The 24,581-nt window shown below is 45.7% G+C and overlaps 10 protein-coding genes across 10 annotated transcripts; 4 read left to right on the plus strand and 6 right to left on the minus strand.

The window, feature by feature from the left end:
• Nucleotides 1-1,123: 1,123 nt before the first annotated feature.
• HD556DRAFT_1445488 (uncharacterized protein) lies at nt 1,124-4,971 on the plus strand (the record flags this gene model as incomplete). Its single annotated transcript, XM_041306939.1, has 10 exons — nt 1,124-1,375; nt 1,419-1,481; nt 2,273-2,387; nt 2,439-3,001; nt 3,052-3,109; nt 3,258-3,578; nt 3,632-3,828; nt 3,990-4,071; nt 4,131-4,205; nt 4,259-4,971. The coding sequence occupies 10 exons, from the start codon at nt 1,124-1,126 to the stop codon at nt 4,969-4,971; spliced, it is 2,439 nt and encodes an 812-aa protein (XP_041158106.1).
• Nucleotides 4,972-5,571: 600 nt separating this feature from the next.
• On the minus strand, nt 5,572-6,033 carry HD556DRAFT_1445489 (uncharacterized protein; the record flags this gene model as incomplete). Its single annotated transcript, XM_041306940.1, has 1 exon — nt 5,572-6,033. One exon carries the CDS (start codon nt 6,031-6,033, stop codon nt 5,572-5,574), a length of 462 nt encoding a protein of 153 aa, XP_041158107.1.
• Nucleotides 6,034-6,465: 432 nt separating this feature from the next.
• Nucleotides 6,466-6,889, minus strand: HD556DRAFT_1310092 (uncharacterized protein; the record flags this gene model as incomplete). The annotated part of the gene is made up of 3 exons (XM_041300369.1): nt 6,466-6,675; nt 6,728-6,778; nt 6,809-6,889. The coding sequence occupies 3 exons, from the start codon at nt 6,887-6,889 to the stop codon at nt 6,466-6,468; spliced, it is 342 nt and encodes a 113-aa protein (XP_041158108.1).
• A 1,457-nt stretch (nt 6,890-8,346) lies between these two features.
• Nucleotides 8,347-9,099, minus strand: HD556DRAFT_1445491 (uncharacterized protein; the record flags this gene model as incomplete). The annotated part of the gene is made up of 1 exon (XM_041306941.1): nt 8,347-9,099. One exon carries the CDS (start codon nt 9,097-9,099, stop codon nt 8,347-8,349), a length of 753 nt encoding a protein of 250 aa, XP_041158109.1.
• Nucleotides 9,100-9,313: 214 nt separating this feature from the next.
• On the minus strand, nt 9,314-10,027 carry HD556DRAFT_1310094 (uncharacterized protein; the record flags this gene model as incomplete). Its single annotated transcript, XM_041300370.1, has 5 exons — nt 9,314-9,369; nt 9,425-9,611; nt 9,672-9,859; nt 9,940-9,961; nt 9,998-10,027. 5 exons carry the CDS (start codon nt 10,025-10,027, stop codon nt 9,314-9,316), a joined length of 483 nt encoding a protein of 160 aa, XP_041158110.1.
• A 1,221-nt stretch (nt 10,028-11,248) lies between these two features.
• HD556DRAFT_1486693 (uncharacterized protein) lies at nt 11,249-12,063 on the plus strand (the record flags this gene model as incomplete). The annotated part of the gene is made up of 4 exons (XM_041308730.1): nt 11,249-11,473; nt 11,545-11,611; nt 11,664-11,863; nt 11,914-12,063. 4 exons carry the CDS (start codon nt 11,249-11,251, stop codon nt 12,061-12,063), a joined length of 642 nt encoding a protein of 213 aa, XP_041158111.1.
• Nucleotides 12,064-12,412: 349 nt separating this feature from the next.
• HD556DRAFT_1445493 (uncharacterized protein) lies at nt 12,413-15,178 on the minus strand (the record flags this gene model as incomplete). Its single annotated transcript, XM_041306942.1, has 9 exons — nt 12,413-12,597; nt 12,655-12,746; nt 12,798-12,819; nt 13,694-13,915; nt 13,989-14,044; nt 14,099-14,199; nt 14,261-14,305; nt 14,352-14,813; nt 14,864-15,178. 9 exons carry the CDS (start codon nt 15,176-15,178, stop codon nt 12,413-12,415), a joined length of 1,500 nt encoding a protein of 499 aa, XP_041158112.1.
• Nucleotides 15,179-15,211: 33 nt separating this feature from the next.
• HD556DRAFT_1445494 (uncharacterized protein) lies at nt 15,212-16,584 on the minus strand (the record flags this gene model as incomplete). Its single annotated transcript, XM_041306943.1, has 4 exons — nt 15,212-15,762; nt 15,809-16,112; nt 16,159-16,448; nt 16,503-16,584. 4 exons carry the CDS (start codon nt 16,582-16,584, stop codon nt 15,212-15,214), a joined length of 1,227 nt encoding a protein of 408 aa, XP_041158113.1.
• A 2,101-nt stretch (nt 16,585-18,685) lies between these two features.
• HD556DRAFT_1433038 (uncharacterized protein) lies at nt 18,686-20,118 on the plus strand (the record flags this gene model as incomplete). The annotated part of the gene is made up of 9 exons (XM_041305185.1): nt 18,686-18,780; nt 18,835-18,863; nt 18,924-18,978; nt 19,041-19,149; nt 19,194-19,387; nt 19,440-19,572; nt 19,624-19,752; nt 19,805-19,950; nt 20,001-20,118. 9 exons carry the CDS (start codon nt 18,686-18,688, stop codon nt 20,116-20,118), a joined length of 1,008 nt encoding a protein of 335 aa, XP_041158114.1.
• A 724-nt stretch (nt 20,119-20,842) lies between these two features.
• Nucleotides 20,843-21,300, plus strand: HD556DRAFT_1241073 (uncharacterized protein; the record flags this gene model as incomplete). Its single annotated transcript, XM_041298162.1, has 3 exons — nt 20,843-20,896; nt 20,952-21,086; nt 21,136-21,300. Coding segments are annotated over 3 exons (354 nt in total), but the record flags the coding sequence as incomplete, so codon positions are not given.
• Nucleotides 21,301-24,581: the final 3,281 nt, after the last annotated feature.

Genomic DNA, 24,581 nt, shown 5'->3' on the forward strand with positions numbered 1-24,581 from the left:
AGTCCAGTACATTGATGTATTAGTGGTCCTACAGCTCAGAGTGATTTGTGTATCACCCTTTATTACAGGTACAAGTACTTGATACATTACTCCCACAGCTACTTGTGGTTGACGACATTCATGCAATTATCACATCTGACTATACTGACATAGAAGCAATTGATCATGAGGAGCACGGCACAGTGGTGGAGGATATGGCCTACTTTTTTCATTGATTCATTGACTAGTTTACTTGCATCATCCATATTTTTGCATGTAGTTATCACACTTATTTCAATGCATCTTAGGATTTGAGAATTCTTATCTGCTGCTCTGGGTGATCCAATAACCCTCTGAAGTGCATGCTGGTACAACCGCCTTAGCAACAACTTTGGATCAGTGTGGTTTTGAAGGCACACAAAGACCTCGATGGTTCTGGTCACCCACTAAACTATCCCAACATCATCTTCAAGCGCCTTCAAAACCACACCAATCCAAATTTGTTGAAGAACCCGATTTGAGAACCATACTAAGGGTTCTTTAACAACTTTGGATCAGTGTGGTTTTGAAGGTGCTCGAAGACATATGATGTTGGGATAGTTTAGTGGGTGACTCCAAGCTTTCTTGTGGTAGACGTTATAAATGTGATTCATATGAAAACCTACCTTGACCATTGTGTTCTCAAAATCAAGGGAACATGTTTATGATATCACAGTACTTAAATTTGAAATCATTGTTACTGGAAGTTGTTGAAATTTAAATTGATTTGAGATAACTATCTCAAATTGGCAGCAGTGCATCTTGTGCCACATTGCACATTGAGCAGTTTAGTAGTATCCTCCTGCACCCTCAGATCACCCATTCTCAATTCTACAAGCCATTCCAGCACTATCTTCCAACTTAAATGGATTTATCATGGTCAACTGTCCTACATTACATTCGCGAAAGATCTGGCTGTTGGCAAATCCCAAGGTAGAGCCCATGGCAGAATTTGACTTTCGCACATCATGTTATCTAATGCCTTTAGTCCATTTATGTTCAAGTACAACAAATGCTCGCTACCTCTACCACCTGTTTCGTGTCTTCTTCAATGACCATGCCGCTGCAGTCTCAAACTCAAACCCAAATTTCATCTCATTTCACAATGTCTGGACTTGCTGCGCTACATTGTTCAACATTTGCACAAGGCTTTAGCAATAATGAATGCCAGGCTGCTGCCAGGGCATTACTTAGGCATGATTCTCACATTGATGGCACGTATTATCATACCAAGACAGTTGGTGGCCTCCATCCCTCCTACATAGCCTTTCAGTCCGATGGTCAAGAGCTGGAGTCGGGGAGAGCGCTGTCTCACAAAGAACTCATTGAAGCGATGCTCCAAGACATCTTTGACACAGTAAGTTCTTTTTTTAAGCTACAGTAAATCTCACACTCTTTAGATTGCTACACAGGACCGCCTCGATGGTGGTATATCTCTATTCATTCAATGTGTGGGCTCTGGAGTAGGTTCAACTATGTCACCCAAGAAGATTCCTCTTGAACTGTTAAGAACGTGCTCAAGGGTCGGATCCGAAGGGCTTGGCTTCAGCTCGTGCGCTGCGCCCCTTACCCGAGTACGTGCCCCTAACTTCCGAGGGTTGTTGAACGATGTCCGAAGGTTACCTGATGATGTCCGGAGGGCGTCGGGCGATGTCCGGAGTCCGATGTCCGATGCGCGGGAATTCCGGCGGACGTTTGGAAACAAGAGATAAGACTAATCCGGACGAAGTCCGAACTAGAAAGGAAACAGCGGAGGACTACCAGAGGTAGAGGCAGAGGTGACAAGTCTATAGGAGTCGATCCTAAGACAAGCGGAGGTCGATGAGAGAGAAACTCAAGTCGGACGGAGGAGGGAATGAGCAGAGTCTAAGATGATATTCGAACTGAGGAAACTACAGAGATTGTACAGGGGTTTATATACTACTGAGGACATAACGGAGAACAGTAAGTGCAGTGCGAAGCTATGTAAAGCTATGAAGAAAACATATGGGACGACTATCACTAGTCTATCGGAACTTAGTAAAATGAAGATGGAAATGAATAAGGAACGGAAAATAAAGCGTACTAACTGATAAGGGAAATACCAAAGGGATAAGGCACAGAAGTTAGACGCGGGTCGGATCTGGACGATACATAGAAGTCGGCCGGATCCAGAAATCCGGAAATGATGAATGTGATAGGTCTGGGTCCGGAACGTGGGATATGACATGAACTATACATCACGCCATGAGAGCTGCAAGAAGTTCCTCGACAGATTGGAGGAGATGTTGCTGTGCTTGTGCAAGCATTCACTCAAGAGTTTGTGGTACTACATCTCCAACATTTTGCTAAGTGTTGTGCAGTTGAAAATATCAAACTGCCTCAGTCTTGTAAGTCGAATCGAACTTGCCCTTTCCAACATCACTAATGAAGCCATGAAGTCCCTGCCACTCATATCAGTACAGATGGACCACAGCACCTCCCAGGGCCTCTCATAGCTACTGGGGCTCGCATTGTGTGCTCCACACAAGCACCAAGAACCTTTGAGAACAATCTGAAAGCATCATCCGCCCCTGCTGCAGATCTGAAGAAACCGGCATCTGCAGCAATTTCTGAGGGAATCCAACTGGTGACAAGTCTTGCAAAAGACATGTTGACTCCACATTCGCAGTTACGCCGACACCGACCTGCTGATGTCTTTGCTGCCGACAGAGTCCCTGGCCCGATTTTTTTGGTTCAGCCAGAACTTGCTTGCGATGCCATAAATTTTAGTCCTCCGCTCATTAGTATTGGTCCCAATACCAATGCTGTTCTTGATCAGTTCAAACTGGGGGATGCGCTCTTACCCAAACTTCGTGTACTTGTTGGAACTGTGCGAAGCAGTCGTTGGGAGTCGGTACTCAGGTCCCAGACGTGGGACCTGAACTATGAGCAAGCCTCTATCTTGGTGAAGGCCCTTCTCGCAGACTTTCAAGGTGTGCCATTCAGCCCTGAAATCGTGAAGGTTCGTAATTTGATTGTGGCTGCACACCTGTCAAGCTAATAATTTGCTAGCACAAATCTTCTATTCTCTCTGTCATCTTGAAGTGGCTTGGCATTCTAGTGCTTTTATGTGCACTTTACCTCTTTCGGTTGTTTATTATTTTGTAGATCGTTTGAATAATCATTTTTTGACTTTTCACCATGGCGTCATGTCCACAAATGTTTTTAATGTCTCTGAATTTTGTTTACCAATGCTAACTTACTTTCCCTCTCTTCAGACATGGTATCTCCCAACAACAGCAATGCTAGGCGCCGCATCCAGCAACCTCGTGTCTGTCCAAAGGTCATCATGAGTAAGGAGGCCCATGCTCTTCTGACGGCCAACCAACGCACGAAGTCTCGCCAGTTCAAAATAGCCCTTGATGAGGCTTGGTACCAGATTGACAAGGCTACAAAAACTATTGCTTCAGCTCACCATAAAAGTATTCACTGTGTACAGAATGAACTGTACATTGGCCATGGGATCCAGCACTCCAAGCGCTCCAAACTGAATGCTTGGAATGTGTTCTGTTGGAAAAAAAACCAGGACATCAAAAATTGTAAGTTTTGTTTTTCCTTCTTACTATGTATTGTACCTGACAATCTCCTACAGGTGACCAAGGCAGAGGTACACTTCAACAGCTCATTCATGAGCACAAGGAGAAGTACTATGCCCTTTCAAAGGACGAGCAGGAAGAACTACTTAAAGAGTACGCCAAATGGTCATTGACAAAGGCTACAGGTGTGCGCACGTCCACGAAGTCAAAGGTCAACAATATCACTCAAACTCTGAGAGCTGTCGAAAATGAGGTTTGTGTCCCCCCTCTGAATTTTCTTTCGCTCATAAATTTGTTTTTGAAATAGCTTAAAAGTCTGAAATGTCGCACAGGCGCTGAAACCATACTCTATATACACGCGGGTCAACTGATCTTCCCCTTCGGAGCATATACTTTACAACTGAAGGCATCCAGGAATTCATGCACTCTGTGATGAATATCGACAATCAAGATCTAATTAGCAAAATGGAGGGCTTTGCTATTCAGGGTGTGAAAGGTACGAGTTGCTGCTTATTTTTTTCGGTTGAACTCTAACTTATTTCACAACCAAACTAGGTGCTGCACAAAATCACCAACAGCGCATGTCTCAAAAACATGCAGCCATCCACAACATTATCAACAAGAATCTTTGTAAGTTCCCCGCATTTTGTATGCTATATAATTAATTTACTGCTATACTACAGGTGAGATCACTGGTGACCCTCGTGCCAACATGCAATGGGCATACTATTTCCAGAACATTGTCCAATGCTACCAAGTCATGATAGAGGGGTGGCCTGACAATGTTCCATTCGCCAACCTTAGCCAGGCATCCAGTGCCCTCCCAGAGCTTGACAGGCTCTTGCGGCTGTGGAACTCAGGTGCAACATGCTGGAAGACTTTAACAGGCAAGGAATTTGAGAAAATTCCCAAGGAGCACAATGCTAAACTTGACTGTGGCGAGATTGAGGATCATAGCCGACAGACACGATCTGATAAAGGTAAAAAACGAACGAAGTCTGCAGCTACTGATTGTAACTTGCACGGCCGGCACAAGAAATACAAGAGTGCAGACACTGTCAAAGACAGTAAGCATGACCCCGAGGAAGGGGACAATGATGAGCATGAGGCTCGCAGCCAGTCTTCCACACCACCTCCTTATGCCACTTCCAATGCCAGCTCCGCACCTTGTGTGTCTGGTAATACTACTCACTCTAGCAATAATGTCAACACTCGCGATCTCACACCCTTTGGTTCTTCCCTCGACTGCAATGCTATATTGGATAGGTCAGATAAAATCTTTGGCCCTGCGCATCCAGACAGCATGACAGCGCCAATCCATGCACCATCAGCTACTAGTTTCAACCCCCCTACTCTACATGACTTCACTGATTTCAACGTGTTTGGTACTTTCTGACCCTTCAAACTTTTATTGTATCTTTTCGCTACACTTACTTGAATGTGTGTGGCTCTATGATCATCATTTTTACAAGTCTTTTCACTATACTTACTTCTATGATGTTCGGCTCTATGTTGACTCAAACTTTCATTTTATCTTTTGACTACACTTACTTGAATGTATGTGGCTCTATGATCATCATTTTTCAAGTCTTTTCACTATACTTACTTCTATATGTTCGGCTCTATGTTCTGTTCTGACTCTCACACTGTCTTCCAGATGTTGATAATTGATGACATACTATTCAGACATGTTGTAGGGAGGGAATATGCTTCACATGATGTTATTACTTCGTGAAAGGACACAAGTGTGAGGTAAAAACAAGTCTGGTAGTCTACTCAAACTTATGAATGTCTGCTGCTCCATGTTTTCTCGACTGTCTTACAGTGTTAAGCTGACATTGCAAGAAGACAATGGTTTAAGAAGGAGGAACAGCGAGGAAATTTTATACGCACCTTGAAATGAAGGATGAAGACTCGCTGCAGCCAACTTGCGGCACTCAGATTGCTTTCCAGCCATCAACACATGTGACTGGATATGCTGGCCTCTGAAGCTGTGTCAATCTAAAGCTTCACAAAGTGTGTACCCCCCACGCCCTGGACGCCCAGGTTCACCAGCAGGTTTAGGAATCTTCGAGCTTTCCGATAAATCTATGCTCGAAGTTGAGGAGTCGCTATCTGAGAAAGAGCTCAAAGAGCCCGAGGAATCTGAGGGCGAAGGTGTTCGAGAATTGGAATGTGTAGAGGTGGCTCTCTTGGGATATGGAGTGGAAGAGCGATCAGAATACTTGAGCGTCCACTTCAGAAGTTTAGATTCAGGGGCGGGTGCGGACAACGACACCCTTGCAGTGGGAACGATATTAGTTTTAGGACCAAGGATTTCATCGGCAATAAGTGTAGTCGGGCAACGATCAGCATTACCAAACAGCTCCAACTGGTCCGTGAGCATTGGGGGAAGGGGCGGTGGAACACCAGGTTCCGAGTCATAGAAAGGCGGAACAACTGTAGAAGTATTGCGCATGATAGATAGAGAAAGAGCCAAATAGCTACATTGAACTTAAGGGATGGTTCATGATAAGAAGCACTCGGAAAAGCATTCAACAAACTACCATATTGGGCGAAAACAATAAGGGCTACAAAAATGGTAACCATCATATAATAGTACCTAAAGAATAGTGAAGGGGTAGCCGTCAATGTATCTCACAGTACTACACAATGGCGTCAACAATTACTATAGAATTACTATAAAGTTACCATGGAATCAAACAGATACGGGAATGATACAAAAGTACTTGAAACAAATGAGAGGTGCAGATAAATACGCCATGAGCAGGCAACAACAGCAGATCATATCACAATGTCTCTCCTTACTTTGTTTTTCAACAAGTCAACGCAGCTCTGAGGCGAACAGCAAGTTCATCAGAAGAATGCGAGGTACCGGCCCCCCATAAGCTCAGAAGGGCAATGGGAGGTAGACCATGACAAGCAATTGCCACTCATCAGCTTTAATCGTCCCAGCAGATACCTCTCCAAAATTACTGGGAACTGAACCAAGCCAACTGGGGACAGATGTATCCTGGATGACGTCGTGGATATGTCCAAGGACATCTGCCACCACAAATAGATGTTCTTCTCGAGGGGCAGCTAGAGGCTTTGCACAACGCTGTGAAGAAACATTATGAAACTAAAGGCAATGGAAATCATGAAGAGCTTACCCAGTTGAGAAGAGCTTCAACATAGTCGATCTTCAGCGTTCTACTGGATTTCTGTGGGATACAACATAAGGAATTGCACACAAACTTTAACAGTCCGATATTCTTGCAAAGCAGGGAGCTTCTCAGCTTGTTTAAACATTCCTCGTCATCAGAAAGAGTCATCTGGGAAATAAGAAGAGCGTGAATTGCAGATATCTGCGTCATTTCCTTGGATGACATTGTCCCGGGAGGTATTTCGCCAAAGTCATATGCAAATGCTGGAGGGGCCGAAGTTGACGCGGTGGACTCTGAAGTCAAACCGAGCAGACTACGAGTGTGGTGCTGGACCAACCCTTCTAATATGCAGTGCATTGGATCGACCACAAGTTGCCGGGAGGGGTCCCAGTATGGTAGACACCAAAGCTCGGAATAGCGCACGCCATGAGCCTTAAACAGTCTGGCACATTCAGAGGACGTAGCAGCATCTCTCCACTTCTCAGCATATTCTCGTAGTTTTTCTCTGTCACGAGGCTCCCAAGTCTTGAAGTCCACTCTTCCATAAGTAGACTTGTGATAGCATTGGTATGTACTGCAGTAGAAATGACTACTGACTCCAGCTAGAGAAGCGATGTGACGAGCAGCAGGAAGATCACAGACAACAAGGGCAACCGCACTACAAGTAAGCCGTCCGTCGGGATAACAAGCGGTGTTGGAGAACTTGACACCACGTTCCCATGCGTCTACCAGATCATTGATGAGTGGTCGGATATAGTGGTTGAGATTATCCAGAGATGGCTGCTTTGGACCCAGGATGATGCCCGCGAGATATATGTTCTCGGGTTTATATCTGATATCCAACGGTAGATTCAAGCACGCCATAGAAATGATTCCGCATGACGTGCTAGCACCGCGCAAATTCAGACCTTCCGAATTGAAAAAGTCCACATGAAGGGCAAAGACATAGCACCCTTCTTCTCCTCTATCGACGAACAGTGAGCCTGGCTCTGGGCCACGGAATTGACAGAGAAACTGAGCATCAAATGGATTTTTGACGAAGGGGATATGAGGGGAGTCAATGGAATCCATGAGTTCATCACATGCCTGATCCATCACAGCCTCAATATCTCTATGAGAAAGGAGACCAGACAGATAATCCTTGAAATCATGGTACATGAAAGTCCTTCTGGGACGGGGTTCTCCATCAGCGCCAACTATAAGCAAGGTCTTGCCACATTTAGTCCCGGGCGTAGGACAATGTGTGCACCGTTCAGGATATATTGGGGTTGTCGAGCCTGGTGCATAAATCGGGGCGTAGGTGCAATGACAGCTACAGACGGCATACGGGACGATTTTGCCGGTGAGATGGAATTTTGCCTCTGTGCTTTCCGAGGTCATGGGAATCTGCTTGAGGATATTTTCGTGGGAAGAGCTGAGACTGCTGTCTGACTTCCGGAATGCCAGAAACAGTATGATGGAAATTATCTGGATGATTAAATTGCAGCTACTCCTGCTGACCCCCATGATAACCCTACATGTAACACAAAAGAATAGGACGACTTGCGTGATTTTGTCTGACCGATTTACTGAAGCTTGCTGAGGGGTGTCTAGAGAACAATCAACAAAGAATCATGATTACGTGCTCATTGCTTATGGGTATTAATCTTGACAGGTACTTTCAGCGAGTCATCGGACGGTTTTTGGCTGTCGAACTGGGTCGACAGTTCATTCATACATGATACGATGGCCTTCTTTCGCGTGACCACAATATCTGCCTGTTGACTGATAGTCTCCAAAGCTTTGCGAAGTAAAAGTAGCTCGTGACTAATGTCATTGATGCTACCAGAATGCAGCAACAAGCGAAAGCATCGTTGAATCTGGGATTCAATGTTGTCAAGAATTTCTAATGCCTTCATGGTGCGTTGATTATGCTTTTTGGATGATTTATCACCAGCAGCTCTGTGAATTTTCATAGGTGGTGGCAGGGAATCCGACAACGTTGAGTGGTCGAGGTCATGGTCAGCAACAGGTACTGCATGAGTAATGTGCGGTCCTTGACGATAGAGATTATCGGCCATAGAAGAAGTGGATGATGATAACTGTGAAGTGTCCATGGAAAGGGTCAACCGACTAAGATGGCCGGTAATAGCGGAGACGGGACTGGCAACCCTAGTATTACCAGCGATGGTGCACACAGAAAGATTGGAGATGACACAATCCAAGTCAATGTCTCCTGCGGCGTGCTCAGCACGTTCTGCTTTTACACGCCAGATGTGAGACGTAATTGAACGTTCTGCCATGAGCACTCCTTTTGGTGCGCCTTTGTTGTCATATCCGCCTTTACCAATGCACTCCTCACACATGCATTGTTTGAGCATTGCACGAGATGCGGGCATTATATATACAGAGGTGAATGAGTTGGGTGGTGCTGACGACAGTATGTACTGTCGCCTATTGGTGTGGGGATGTGAGACGAATGTCTTGGGAGGCAGAACCAGCTAGGATAATTTTTTAAACAAAAAAGGCATGTCACTAAATAACAATGGCAGCGATTGTTATTGCAATAAGAAGCGGTAGTGACGAAGTACAAGGTGATTACCTACATAGCCACTATTTGAATACAACAGTAACATGGGATGTACCAATGTAGGAATTCAGGTCTTGTACTGGGAAGACCATTAAAATTGGAACGAGAACCAGGGGAAAAGTGGTGGGACTCACAGTAATGGTAAACTTGAACAGTAGAACGTTCCATCATGTAACGACAACGACGAAGAGAAATGACAGCAATGACAAGGACAGATTGAGCTTGGGTAGGAAAGCAGGAGACGAAAGGGTGAAATGACAGTAGTTCCGGAGCGAAGATGCAAAGGCCATCGGGGACGTCGAGCCAGGGAATAACGAAGATCTCCGAATGTTCAAGTTGATGATAAAATCAGGAGAGAAAAGCGGGCATGACCATACATACAGTTATGCCGTGTATGGAGGTGGTAAGGCCATTGTGAACAACGAGCTCGACGGTACAAACCGTCGGGTCCATGTATTGGTAAATTACATTATCGAAGGTGCACGGTCCTGTTGGCACCCCTTTGGTGAAATTGTTGGAAAAGATTTCAAAGTGCCGGTGCTTGAGACTTGAAATATTCATGACGATGACTACAGAACATTTAGAGACACACATGACCGTACATACAGTCGTGCTATGTGAATAGGGAGATGGACACGATGGTACATACTTTGCAGTGCTACTGTATAAGTCTAACCATGTGCAGGATGTGTGAAATCATTACGCACATTATTTATCGTTGCTCTGTGCTCTTTCATCGGGCCGTTCGTCCGTACTAGTAGTAATAGTATACACTTAGTTTACCTTCATCTTTTTCTTCACTTTTCCTTGCACACAGACTCAACGGTTTGTATTGCCGAGCTCGTCGTTGTAGGGGTCCCTCGTTATGCTCGCTTCCTTCCCTATGACATGACTGTTTATACGGTCGTGTCCCTGCATTTCTCTCCCGATTCCATACCTTAATTCACAAGAGTGCGAGACAGACAAAGCAACTGTCCAATTCGCAAAATCAGTAACACCACAACACCGCAACATTGACAAACCCTGCAGTTTCCCTCACAGCATGATCAGGCACTGAACAAGTTGACCTAATTAATGTGATTTTACTTCGCGTCATGGATCTTGGTTTCAGCAACGCGACGCGCTTTCTAATCCAGAACTGAGCGCACCCCACAGAGACAGAAGAAATGTAGCTATTGTTTCTCAGAATGAAGCAACTATGACAACACTAGGCCTATATCACTGCCCGCCTTCCCAAATTACAAAGCCGCTGTAAAAAGCGCTATGACACAAGTCCTGGTAATCTGAACCATATTTTGTTGTTGTTCAACAATAGTGACTGAAGAGTGAGCATCAGGCGACCTTCACATTGGTTGTTCAATGGTCGGAGTACCTGGAAATGAAAAGCAAGTAAAATGCGACGTCGTCAGGACAGAATAGTACAAGATATCCACTCCAGTTTCATTCAATTGCAATTCACTTTCTCTTCAGAAATCCTTGCGAGAGTCGCTTCAAGTTGCAGCTCCAGAGTTCTTCATGACAGACTTCACCAAGTTTGATAGGCCTGCTACTCTCCATGCAGGGTTCCAGGCTGTATCACAATTCAAGGCACGACTTGGACACCAGTGTCTACCTCGGCCCTGAAACGCAGAAGATGCTGCTTCCCTGGTGGCTTTGGCAAAAAAATTAGATGCTGATGCTGATGAGAAGATTATCGCAGAGCTGGCATACCAAGCAACCGGAGATTTACTACCGCCCGTCGCAGCTGTGATTGGTGGTTTCATGGCACAAGAAGTGCTGAAAGCATGCTCTGCGAAGTTCCATCTAATCCTCCAGCACTTGTATTTCGATTCTTTGGAGTCGTTGCCAAATACACTACCGACTGAACAAGATTGCGAACCCCTTGGTAGCCAGTATGACAGGATAAGCTTGCCAATCACCGTCAGTTCCTCGTCAGTGCAGGAGCAATCGGGTGTGAAATGTTGAAGAACTGGAGCATGATGGTTCTCGCTACTGGGCCCGACGCTACGATTCATACCACTGACCTAGACATCATCGAGAAGAGTAACTTACTGAATCGGCAATTCCTCTTTCGTGCCAAAGATCTTGGGAAATTTAAGTCTGAAGTTGCAGCGGTAGCAGTTGCAGACATGAATCCAGCTCTCAAGGACCATATTCTCTGTAGACAAGATCCTGTTGGTCAGGTGACAGAAAGTCAGTTACTACTTATCACCTTCAAGTTTTGTATGGTCCCCATTTTGATTTTTTTTCAAAGATGTCTTCGATGACAACTTTTTTCGGGGATGATGGTGTTATAGATGCATTGGATAACATTGCTGCACGTAAGGCTTCCTCTTTTTCTCTGTGAATTTCATCTGACAACACTTGTTGTAGGTGTATACGTGGATCAGCATTGCATCTTGTATGAAAAACCAGTCCTAGAATCTGGTACCATGGGCACAAAAGGCAATACCCAAGTTGTGATTCCCCATCTCACCAAGTCGTACTCGTCTTCGCAAGATCCCCCAGAGAAGCGGACATTGTTGTGCACAGTCAAAAACTTCCCGAGTGCCATTACACACACACTGATTGAGGTGCGCTCTTTAAGTTTTTTCTTGACTAGCAGGGTCTGATAACAACACAGTGGGCTTGGCAAGAGTTCAACGCAATGTTTGTTAAGCTTGTGGAATCTGTCAATCAATATCTTTCGGAGCCTAACTACCTCGAGAGCTCCCTCAAATACTCTGGGCCTGACCCAGATTGTTTCATATCTGGTTACTTGAACAAGCCTTGACTTTCAAGGCATGTATTATCTGGGCTCGTCTGCAGTTCGAGGAAAAGTTTAACAATGCTATCCACCAGCTTCTCCACAGTCCTCCAAAGGATCATGTTCAACACCAGCACGGGCCAGCTGTTCTGGAGTGGACCGACGGGCACGGGCCAGACCCACTCAGGCTTGTGTTTGACTCTTCAGATGTATGTCACCCAGCATGTTGCTAGCCTAGACCTTTAGTACTGATTGTTTTCCTTAGCCCACACATCTTTCTCTTATCATTGCTGCAGCAAATCTTTGAGTCATGCCCTGCAATCTTCAAGAGAAACTGGAGGATTTTGGGCATTTTCACCTGGGTAAAGATCCCACCTCAAACATACTCTCCTAGGTCGGGAGTGTCACCGATGGTGAAAGTATCTGGTCCCTTCACTGTGACCTTGCAAGGATTACAACCATTCAGTTCAGTCATGTCCTGCACTTCGGTGAACGTGACAAAATCGCCATCTTCAAGACTTTGTCTTGATTCATCGAGGCATGTTACCAGCCATTCCTTGTCTTGTTTAATGATAGTATAGATACTAGGACGTCGGGGTTATAGTTCATAAGACTTACTTTTTCCACTGACACAATTATTCCAGTAAGAGCTTGCTCGCCTGTAGGATCCACACAAGTAAATTTTTGAACCAAAGTCATTAAAGACGGAGCTGATCATGATGATCAATAACATAAAAAAAGGAGCCGTAGCCATCACGTACCCAAAAAGACCACGGGTCTCCGCTGAGATAAAGTGAACACCATTCTGAATCCTGATGTGTCCAATCATTGATCTCAACTTGTTTCTCGTAAGAGACGCCACATAAGACTTGAACAGTGGAGATTAATATGTGCGTATGAAATTAGGTGGTTGTAGTGGTGAAAGATGAGATCGCGGTGTAGCTGAATAGTAATATCGGAGGTGCCTGACCGTTTGCGATTGAAAACTTAAACCTACATTGAAGTCGGAGTCGCTGGCACTTCCGAAGCACTGTTGTGCTGTCACTGATAGAAAATGTATGTGACATACTGAGCATTACCAGAAAGATACGATACTACATGTGAAAAACAGTACAGTGACAGTCACGGTCAAATTACTATGAACAAATGCAAAGTTACCATCTATCGGTGTTGTGCGAGTTCCACAAGACATATCTGGTCCAAATGCAGAGTTGTAGTAATTGTAGTCATCATAAAAACCTCGACGGTCTTTGACTTCATGTTACATTTTGACACAGGTAGGACGAGCCGGCAATACTCCCCCTCCAAAACGAGGCAATGTTGATTCTTTTTGCGTGGATGAGCTGGGCTAAGATCACTGGCGGGAACATGATAGTACTGTATCTGAGCCCCTGCGCCATTGGATGTGCAGAATACTGCAACACAACCCTCAGGTGCTGGTCCATTAGCGCCACAGAAGGGGTCAGGACATGCAGTTGATACGAATCAGTTTGCATAACCTGCCCTGCTCAAACCTCAGCGAGACTTTCAACAATGCATGATGCGTAAGCAATGTCTAAAGAAAACTTCCTTCTTCATTAACCAGGATAGTGGGCCTATGATCATAATAATAAAGTAAGTGAACAGTGAGCCGATGCCTTCATTTTGAAGGTCTCACCGTTGTCTCCATGTTTCTTGGCTCTAGCCTCAATGTTGTCCTGGATGTCACCCTCGTTAACAGTCCAAGGGTCAGATGCTGATGAGTTGAGATTAGCGGTCCGATTGTCTGTTGCTGGCCCGGAGGGGTTGAGCACTAAGTCGATATCCTCGGGGTTGGTGGTCCAGTGGGACAAGACATTAGAGGACGACAAGCTGGCATTTGTGATAGAACTGGAGGGGACTATTTTTTCGGGTGGGGGGGGTTATACTTCTCAGAGGTTGCACTATCAAATATGATTTTTGCCACATATCACAGAAAGAAACCAGGTCATTCCCTTCGAGTATTGCACCATTTAACCTCATGCCATAACTGAACCATCGTAATCAATTGCATTACCACAAATATACTAAGCATTCCACTCACCTGGTAACGACATCGGGGCGTTTGAGTATCGTACGCTTCTGTCCATGTATTGCAACGGTACAATCCTCGCTCCCAATATTGTACAGTGTAGCTCGGTAGCCCTTTAAGGTTACTCCCAACAATGAATACCTCTTTACCGATAACGTGACTGAATGAGTCCACATTCGCATTGCGCAATTTCATCACGAATCTGATGGGTACGTTGGTCTGTAACAATTTAACAGGTGTTCGAGTTGAGCTGCATTGAACTTACGATTGTGTGGTCACGGGTGGACAGTATTGTCAAGCAAGCCTCTGGAACGTTGACACTTTGTACGACCCCCGTCGCCTCATACTCCGGCCCACGAGCGACACTCACCACATCCCCAGGTCTGACATCATAACCCCTGTCTTTCGTAAATTTGATTGTTGGGGGGAGGCGCATCCGTTGAACCATGACTGCAGGAACTTGAATACTTGGGGGTCCTAAGTTTGTATCGTCACCAGTGGTCAGCATAGGATTCACATCCCAGAACCACAGCATGGTCCCTCCCGAAGGAAACCAGTCTACGACACCGCATTTCCCTATATGCTCTCTGAAAAGGACTTGTATAACATCCCCGATTTGAATATCATCGGGGTCGGGGGGAGGCTCAAAAAATTGCTGAGTTGGCAGCTGTGCTTGTAATGTGTGCTTCAAAGAGCGACGATCCAAATGGTACTTTGAAACTTTGACCTATGCATTAAGTTAGTTTTACAAGATTTGTACTGACACCATGGACCCACCTCTTCCTTCGTAGAGGTTTGACAAATGTGAAATATGTCGTCCATCATTTGAACAATGTGACCTTCTAAACCTAAGTATATACCCGCTACGACTCTGACAGTATCGCCAACCCAAAACACGCGCTCGACGTCCTGGAGTCGAACTTCTGATTGTATTTTGTCTCCCTCGATGCTGTATTCCAAACGGACAGAACCAAATGTATGGTCTGTCGAGACTACTTCACCGATCTCTGCGCCAAATTCCCCGATGATGACCCTGGCTGAATCGCCCACGCGCAGGAACTCCAGCGAAAACACCCGCTCAGCGATCTTCATGGAGGGCCTGTCCCATCCAGAGTCAATATGCAGTCAAATTTCGTCAGGATGGGGGGTGTTGACAACGTTTAAGAGATCGTGGTGAAAACTCTTTAGTAACAGCCCCTTGTAATACTCTTCTCCTTTATACGAACATCCCACAACTTCCCCATCACGAATGATATCAGATACTGCATTGCCAGCCGGAAGGCGAGATCGGTCCAGCAATGCCACAGACCCCTTAGGCATAGGATAGGGAAAGTCCCGTAAAGCAACTAAGACCCAGACAAGAGGGTGACCAGATGGCGACTCATTTGCCGACTTCAAATCTGTGACGTAGGCCATGGTGTCCTTGTACTTGCCACGTATGATCCTTACCCACCCTGGACTGGACAGTTGGGATTGTGGATGTTCGACTATCGCACGTTCTTCGTCCGAGATCCGAAGATAATCTTTCACGGAAAGTTTGTGTGATATCGGGAGTGATGATGCAATGGCCCGGGGACTCTCTGAGACTATGTAAAGTTGTCCCGGTACCCAGGGGGACACGATAACGGAGAATTTTTTACTTCGAAGGTGTTCTGTGACGTAGTCCGTGACAGTTCCTACCAAATAATGAGTTAGATGCTATGTGATTTAGATTAAACATACTGTGAACGTTAAGCAAATACATCCTGTTGTCGATCGTGTCGGAGGACCAGGCAGCTCTGTAAGGAATGCGTCCGAGCCTTCCTGGTGGCTTGGAAGCGCGAGCTTGAGCGTCGTATGCGTTGAAGATCTCATCAATCTTCTTAGACAACGTATGTTTAGCTGACTGTCCCGGCAAGGTCATGACTTTTCGTGGACGCGGAGGGAGGTCATACTCATCCCCCTCTTCTTCTTCTTCTTCTTCTTCTTCCTCCTCATCATCGTCACCCTCTCCTGCTTCCCTGTCGATGAAAATACAATGTTTCACCTACATTTCCTTAGTGTAAGCTCATCGAAGTGAATGTTTCACTTACTTGTTTGCGCTTCGATGCAAATGTAGCTACGAGCGTCGAACTCGATACGGAGGGCTCGGGTATGTACCTTCTTTTTAAGGCCATCAAATTATTCATAGCTTCGTAGTCGTCGCCGTCACCAGAGAATACCGCAAGTTTGGCTTCTCTCCAGTCATCCTCGTGGTATCGATCGCCGAGGTATGATATTAATCCCTCTTCCGCCTGTCCGTAGGATAATTCGGACTTGAGGTATCGCTCTAGGAAAGACCACGTCCCTGCATCCTCAAGTGGGGATGGTGCATGGCACGTCCCTGTCACGATTATGCGCATGAGGAATAACTGCGACGAGTATCATCATCACTCACCATTCGAGTCATTCCTTATGCGCTTCGAGGGCGGTTCGTCAATCGGTAGTGCCGCGCGTTTGCCAGTCCGACTCGGAGTCATTACTAGCCTGAGTATTGCCGGGCTTTGCCTGTAACTAGTATAGTAGTCACGGTTGGCACGTACTAGTAGCCTGAGTCGAAGTGAACGTTAATTTCGGTTTGCATAGGTAAAAGCCTCATCGTAACGTACTAATAGTAGTGTTTATTCAAGTTGGTATGCCAAGTTTACTTACTGGAAGTCGATCCCGGTGTAGTTAGCACGGCTTTGATATATCGTATTGAGGCAGTGATCAGTGAGCAGAAAGAAGACTGCAAATGTACAGTGATTGGTATTTATAGTGAATGACTAATTTGGAACCACTACCGTGCTCGGACTAATTTGAAGACTCGTCGGAGTTACTAATACTAGACAATGAGAAATTCGATGATGATTGTGCCAGCCTGAGACTCCTCGGACACCAGCCTGCCAGTGGCGAGTGTGGTGGGTGACTTCTGTGCGCAAACACCTTTCTTTTGTACTACTACCGTGGTGACCATAGTCAATTCTTGAAGTGCCACCGTGGTGCGTGATGCCGCGGTTGCTGAAATTCTCAAGCTTATGCTGTGACTGGGAACTAACTTGAACTTGAATTTTCGGAATTGACTCGGAAGTCCCATTAATAGTATGCACTCACGACTATGACAAACTTCGGCACAGGTCGTGTAAGTGTGACCGACACCATAATACACCGCTGCCTTTGCTAAAGGCCAAATCGCACGAATCGATATCGATATTGAAATTAGTAGCTAAACTACATATGTATGAGGAGGCGGGAAAAACCAACACTATTGATGACATAGCGGTTGATATAGTGAATGACTCTACGTTCAGACCCAGCCAGCAAATGCCGCGTGAATCTGAGTTTGAATATAATCATTCACTATATCAGGACGTCTTTTCTCTAAGTGAACCCCTTTCCAGCTACCACGTCCCCGACTTGCATTGTTATCGCGGATCCACCCAAAAACCATCATCCTCAGGCATACCTTCACAATTGATTGATGATGGTATCATTGTTACTCAAAGTCTGTCGTCCTTTCGGCAAAATTTGTGTATGTCTTTTCTGTTTCTCTGTGTCCTTGTTTTATCGACGAACTTCATTTTCAGATTGCCTGCTAGCGCTGACTTGGGCGTAGCTCGTGTCTGTCTGCTTTGTTGCGAGAGTTTTCGCTGGTCTCAGTACAAGAGAAAAAACTGACGGTGAGCCGAACTCAGCTTTTTCTCGACCTCGTTCTAACGAGGCTCTGCCTGGCATGAAATTTGCAATGGAACAGGTATAACCATTTGGTGGTCGTGTTTTTCGAAGGGACTGACGAAGACCTGAGGCTGGATCAGTACAGAAATGAGGTTGGCGAGTCAGTGTGCTAGGGATAGGGCATCCGGTGAGTGTCGTAGACGAGGAGTCTCTCATACTGATTGAAGGAAGGGGTGTGCAGCGTATCATAATCTCTTTTTGGAAGAGGCTGCCAATGCCTCTCAAACATGTTCATTTGCCTGACCCAGCCGGTACTCACGAGGATGTGTTTTTGGTAGGGAATGTCCACGGGAATTCATCCATGACTGTTGGCGTCGGACTTCGAGACTTCGAGCTGCGTCGCTATGTGTGCCACCTCGGCATACTCTGATCTCAGCGTGTTGCCGTGACTCAGAAATAAAATAAAATAGACAACCTCAATTAGAACATATCTCATTTCTAACTGCCTGGGACTCGTATATTATTTGTGAAAAAAAATAGAAAGGCGCGAAATAAAATGGAACTAAGTGGGGTTAATCGCTATAATGCTGATGAGTGTACTACTACTGGTACCTGCGCACGAGCTTACATCATGCGCACCAGTATTGTAGCACGGGGATTCAATTTCCCTCACAGCATCGATGGCGCTAGGATGGCGAGATTTTTTTATCGATGGCGCTTGATTGGCAAGATTTTTTATTATTACGCTATCGATGGCGCTAGGATGGCGAGATTTTTTTATCGATGGCGCTTGATTGGCAAGATTTTTTATTATTACGCTATCGATGGCACTCGGATGACAAGTCGTTTTCGTGACACTTTGAATTGATATATAAAGTGTCTCATTTCCTATGGCATTTAGACTACTACCACATCGTACAGCTTAGTATGACTATGGGTAACGATGAGAATACTCCCTCTGTTGACGAAGCATCACGCAAGCGCAGTGGTTCGGCGCTTCATATGGGTCCGCGTAAAAAGGCGTGAGTGGTTCAAGTTGCACTCTTGCTAGTGCGTTCCTGAATTTTCCTGAGCAGGACTTCATCAAATCCCCTTGTTCTGCACGGTTGACATTTTGGTTGTACTGTTTTTGCATTATGTAACTATCCTGCTCTCTTGACTGCAGGTATACTCCGGCTCGAAGAATTGCAGGACTCTCCCCTGGAGGATTTTCCAGCTGAGTGAGTTCAGTTGCGTCTATTAGTAGCCGCCACAAGTATTCTCACCCTACCGCTGACGTCAGTGTTCGACGGGAACACAGGGTATTCATAGAGTTACTAGATTCGTATCCTGGTCTGATGGATCGTCTAACAAACGGCGAGGAGGAGGATATTATTTATGTGGGAGAAATGGTAAGTTTTGTATGTTGGAAGTTCATCATACTCACCTTTTGCAGCTGGGTAAAGGGGCTTCTGGTGCACGAGGAGACGATACTAAAACCCTCAAAGCTGCTGTCCTCGATTGGCTTGTGCCCAGAGGACAGGCAGTCATACCACCTCTCTCACAAAACATCAAGTCCAACCGGGGGTTTAATCATGAGGTTACTGGTGCGTTACTCTGTCCCGCAGGCCTCGACTGGTTGAATGCAGAGTAAGTCTCAAATCATATCTTCCCTTAATCTAAATATCATGACGCTACCCAGAACTAAGCAGAGTCTTAAGAGCGGTGAAACCGCAGTTCGTGGTGATCAGTGGCCTATTTTCTTATATTCTGGCTATGTTTACGATTCCGAAGATCCATGGAAGGGATTATTAAGAAGTGAGATACTCGTCTTTGTAAGTTAATTCTACGATAAAGTTCTTACCTTTAACAATTACATTCGACAGGGTTTCAAACATGTATTTACATCTCCCAGCTCAGTGGATAAGGAACCCAAAGCTACGCGCTCCGGCAACGCGTACCTCCATGGCATGAAGAGCGTGACAAAAGGTTCCCTTGCATATATTGCGACGCAGGCGCGTATGAAATCTGATCCTTCGTTCGTCTCGTGGCTGATTATTCCTTCAGATTCGGTTTTCGTTAAGTTCCTCGTCTGTATTCTCATGGACAGACACAGTCACAGATTCCGAAAATTTCTACCATAGTATTCTCGACCTGTTGGAAGATCCTGACGAAAGTGAAGAAGTATGTGACCTGATGATGTGGTGGACTCGGTTCGTAATCATGCATTATATCTCGAGCTCTAAGTTAATATATTTTACAGTCGGGTGTTCCCTAATTCTTCCTCTTCACAACGCAGCGTCAGCAAAAACAGCGCGCTGTCAAAAATCCGGGAAAGACGTGCTGCCCTTCGAGAACGGACTATTGCTGACATTCATTAGTCCATTGTATTTCGTAGCTGTACTGCGCTGTAATGCCTGTGAATCCTAGTAATGCAATCAAAGAATTCTCCATAATGTATAATGCAGCACCATGAGCTAGTAATAATAGCATGGGAACCCCCCTACCCAGAGAGGGTTGTGATTATGGGTGACCAAAATATTGCCAAGTTGCTTTAGTCTGCCAACTCATTGTTGTGCCCTGTCACACTGTCAATGATTGTAGATCTCACCACTGTAGTCTACCTATATAAAGTCAGATGTATTAGTTGGGATGCCAGCAGCTCGTTAACACCAGGCAACCCATTGTTGTGCCCTGTCACACCGTCAATGATTGTAGATTCTGCCACTGTAGTCTACCTATATAAAGTCAGATGTATTAGTTGGGATGCCAGCAGCTTGCTAACATCAGGCGACCCATTATTATCCCCTGTCACACTGTCAATGATTGTGGATCCCACCACTGTAGTCTACCTATATAAAGCTAGGTGTGTTAGGTGGATTTGATAACAGCTTAACAGTGTGTTGATAGATTCTAATAGGTCTAACAATATTGTAGCTTTGGCAGATTCTGCCAATGTAGTCTACCTATCTATTCCTTTATTATTTGGTCTGCAATTATGATATATATTTTCTATATTAGGTATTAGGTAAAGTTAGTTAAATCTTTGTCATACAGAAGTCAGATGCCTGATGGGCTGGAGCCACTGGAGTCGCTGGGGAGGACTTCGACATAACAAACGTACAGGACGGCCTTTTCGAAGGATTCCTCATTGAACGTGTGAGTTTCCGTATACTGGTATTCATGACAGGAACTCACTGGCACATTATTCAAGGTAATGAAACATATACTCACCGGCCCCTCATCTGCACTCGCTGGAGACGACTTTCATGTCTCAAACTCTTGCAATGCGGTACTTCACAGAATGATGGCTGTGGAAGCCGAAAACGTCGCTTATTCAGCTGTCCAGGTGAGTTATTCCCTTGAAGGCGATATACTGATTCATTCATTTTCTATAGGCACGCTCTGCAATTACCTCTCGTGACAAGTGGTCCACGGACGATGGAAATTTCTCATATCGAAAATTCTATTACAGAATTATCGACGTCATTCGCAATCCACCGGACAAAGCATGGGCTATGGCGACTCTGCAACATTATAACCTGTATGTCAAAATTTTATAGTAGTACATGCACTGATTGTTTTACTTTTTAAGGAAACTATTCAAAGACAAGGCTGGACGTGCTGCTGCCCTCTCGACCTCTGCAACCTCTGATGTCGGAGAGCCGGACGAGGACGAGGACGACATTGCGCTGATGCGCAAACAGTTTGCCCTTCGATCTGCGAATCCCTTGAGTGTAGCGAAACCTGTCTCAACTCCTCCTGTTCCAGCAAGTTCTGAGATGCTTCCCCCACGGCTGCGCTTGACCAAGGTCACAAGCCCGCCTGTTTTGCCTTCTCCAGAGCCACCCTCACCTGCTCCACCCACTCCCAAGCCACGTCCCATTCCTAAGCCACGTCCCATTGCGAAGGCGCGACTGGAAGCTCCAAAGTCACCTGCACCAAGTCCACCCACCCCCAAGGAACGTCCTGCTGTGGAGGCACAAGCTCCGAGCTCACCTTCACCTGCTCCAAGTCCACCCACTCCCAAGGCATGTCCTGTTCCCAAGGCACGTCCTGTTCGTAAAGCCCCATCCGAGGAATCCACACCACTTCCCCGCAAAAAGGGAAAGGTGGCCCCACCAGAAAGCCCACTTACAGAATCCGAACCGTCGGATGAGGAGGTTGAGACTCCAGCTCGAAGATTGCCTCGGCAAGCTCGACCAAAGGCCGGCCGCAAGACTGCCGCATCCGCTAGCGCACCAAAGAAAAAGAAGGGAAGAAAATGACCTGTAATGATTTTCCATTGTCTCGTCATTGACACTGATTTTCTCACCTAGTGTGTGTCTCATACTACCGCATCTGCCTCACTCCATGTCACTGTTTGTTGTTGCATGTTTTGCTCTTTTCGCATGTCATCCTACCTCTAGAGTCCTTCTGTCATGGGACGCTTTGGCGCATGGGCGCACTTAGATGTACTTTTAGAACCTGCTCTGTCCTTGTAATACATTACTGCAATGAAATGGTCTTATCAGATTTTCTCGAGTGATCAGAACTTATCAGAACTTTCAACATATCAATGCTTCTAAGGTCACAAACTATGCTAAGGTGCGAGTTACCTACTCAACTTCCGTCATCTGGCCTGAAAAAGCTTTTATCAACCAGACCTTATATGTTTCTTTACCCGCCTTCCGTACGCTGATGCACCTGGTCCACCTTTTCTGACCTTCCGCATCCTGGCCAGCCCTTAGCAGCCCAGATCCGATTTGGGGAATTTTGGTGATGACGTACGAACTATGGGGAAGTGGTAGTTATTTGATAATTATATAATCGATCTTCTTCGGGTGCATCATGTAAACTTTAAAGAATGTCCTCCACGTACGGAACTTCGATACCCCCCAGTATGTCAAGACAAAAAGACGCGATCAGTCAAGATTTTTTTGATCACCTGCAGCTAGTTTCAACGTTGGATGCGACCAGTACTACGGTCATGAAATTTCGAAAACTCAGCACGAGCATGGTCACTAGTGACTAATCAACCAATAGAGAGTTATTGGAGGCTTAGGTCCTGTTTGGACAGCGAATATTATAATTCAATTCAAAATTCGACCATCATGTGACACTGCACGTGATGTATTTGGTGACCTAGATTCCGCCGACTGTTCCGACTGATTCTGATTATTGATTAACTTAATACTACTGAATTAGATCTTGCACTGCAACCATCACCGCAACTAAGCATGGACCTCGAAGCACAAAGTGACTTGCGTCAGAAACACCTCATTCTTCTTGCGATAACAATCGCTATCGCTCAGATCACCTACTACTACAAGTTGCTACTTACATCCCGCGCTGAAAAAGTGCCATACCACACATCAATCTTAACAGGGAAGGCATGGGTGATTGAACTGATTACTGGTCACCCAGATCGTATCAAACATAATTTTGGCGTCCATCTTGAAGTCTTTGAGAGCTTGGTGCAGACTCTTCACAAGCATGGATTTGTTCAGTCGCGCAATGGCATCTCGGTCGACGAGCAACTTGGTATCTTTCTTTACACATGTGTGACTGGACTTTCATCTCGCCTCGTTGGGGAGAGGTTTCAACACTCTCCAGACACCATAACAAGGTAGTACATTCACATCTATTGATCTAATTCATTTAATATGACCATGTTCTAGATATTTCAAGCGGATGCTCTTTTTCTTTTCATCCCATCCGTTCTACACATCGCAAGTTAAGTTTCCTAACGAAAATACACCAATCTCCGCAATGATACATGACAACCCGTCATTCCGGTTCTTTGATCGATGCATCGGTGCCATAGATGGCACCCACATCCGTGCATCCGCATCACTCGACGACCATGTCGTCCTGCGCAACCGAAAGGGATTCTTGTCCCAGAACTGTCTGTTCATCTGCGATTTCCAGTTTCGCTTTACATATTCTCTCTGTGGCTGGGATGGCTCAGTCGCTGACGCATCACTCTGGAATGACGCACGCAAAACCGACTTATACATGCCTGCAGGGAAATATCTTCTCGCAGATGCCGGTTTTGGCACTTGTGACGCACTACTGATCCCTTATCGAGGCGTGCGCTATCATCTGAAGGAGTGGCGTCAGGCGAACCTTGCGTGAGTTTTCTCTGAGTCTCCTTAGTACTTAGTGTGATTAAATTATATGTACAGGCCCAGAGATCCTAAAGAGCTATTCAATCTACGACATGCTTCGCTACGCAACGTTATTGAACGTATTTTCGGAGTCCTGAAGCGTCAGTGGCGGATTTTACAGGTTGCGCCAGAATACAGCATGGAGATTCAAGCACGGATCCCAGCAGCGCTTTGCGCTATCCACAACTTCATTCACCAGCACGATCCCGACTTCTTCGACCCCGAGGAGGATTATGATCTCGCGGAGAATGATGATACTCATGGTGCGGTATTGGGCACACTTTCAGAAGGACAGCCAGATGCTGGGGAGAGAAGGGAGGCAGACAACCGTCAAGATGGAATCGCTGCAGCGATGTGGACCGATTATCTTGCGGAGCGCGCACGTCGGGGGCTGCTGTAACTGTAGAATAGCCTGCTATACAGTTTTCATAGGGATCGAAGTTCAAAGTACTAGTACGTAGTACACAACAGTCTATCATGTAATTTGGTAAACGACAATGAATGTATCATGCATATCCACACAGCTGGCGCCGCTTCTGCTCCAACCAGGCACGTCTTGTCTGCTCATTTAATGAGCAGAAAAGGACCGCCTGGCTCTCATGATCCGCTAAATAGTTAGCGATAGCCAGCTGCTCTTCAACACTTTCAAAAAGATCGCTGTTAGCATATTGGTTGAGGAGGGCGATAGCCTGCAC

This window comes from Suillus plorans (assembly GCF_016647745.1).
Source record: "Suillus plorans strain S12 chromosome Unknown HD556scaffold_44, whole genome shotgun sequence".
Taxonomy (NCBI): Eukaryota; Fungi; Basidiomycota; class Agaricomycetes; order Boletales; family Suillaceae; genus Suillus; species Suillus plorans.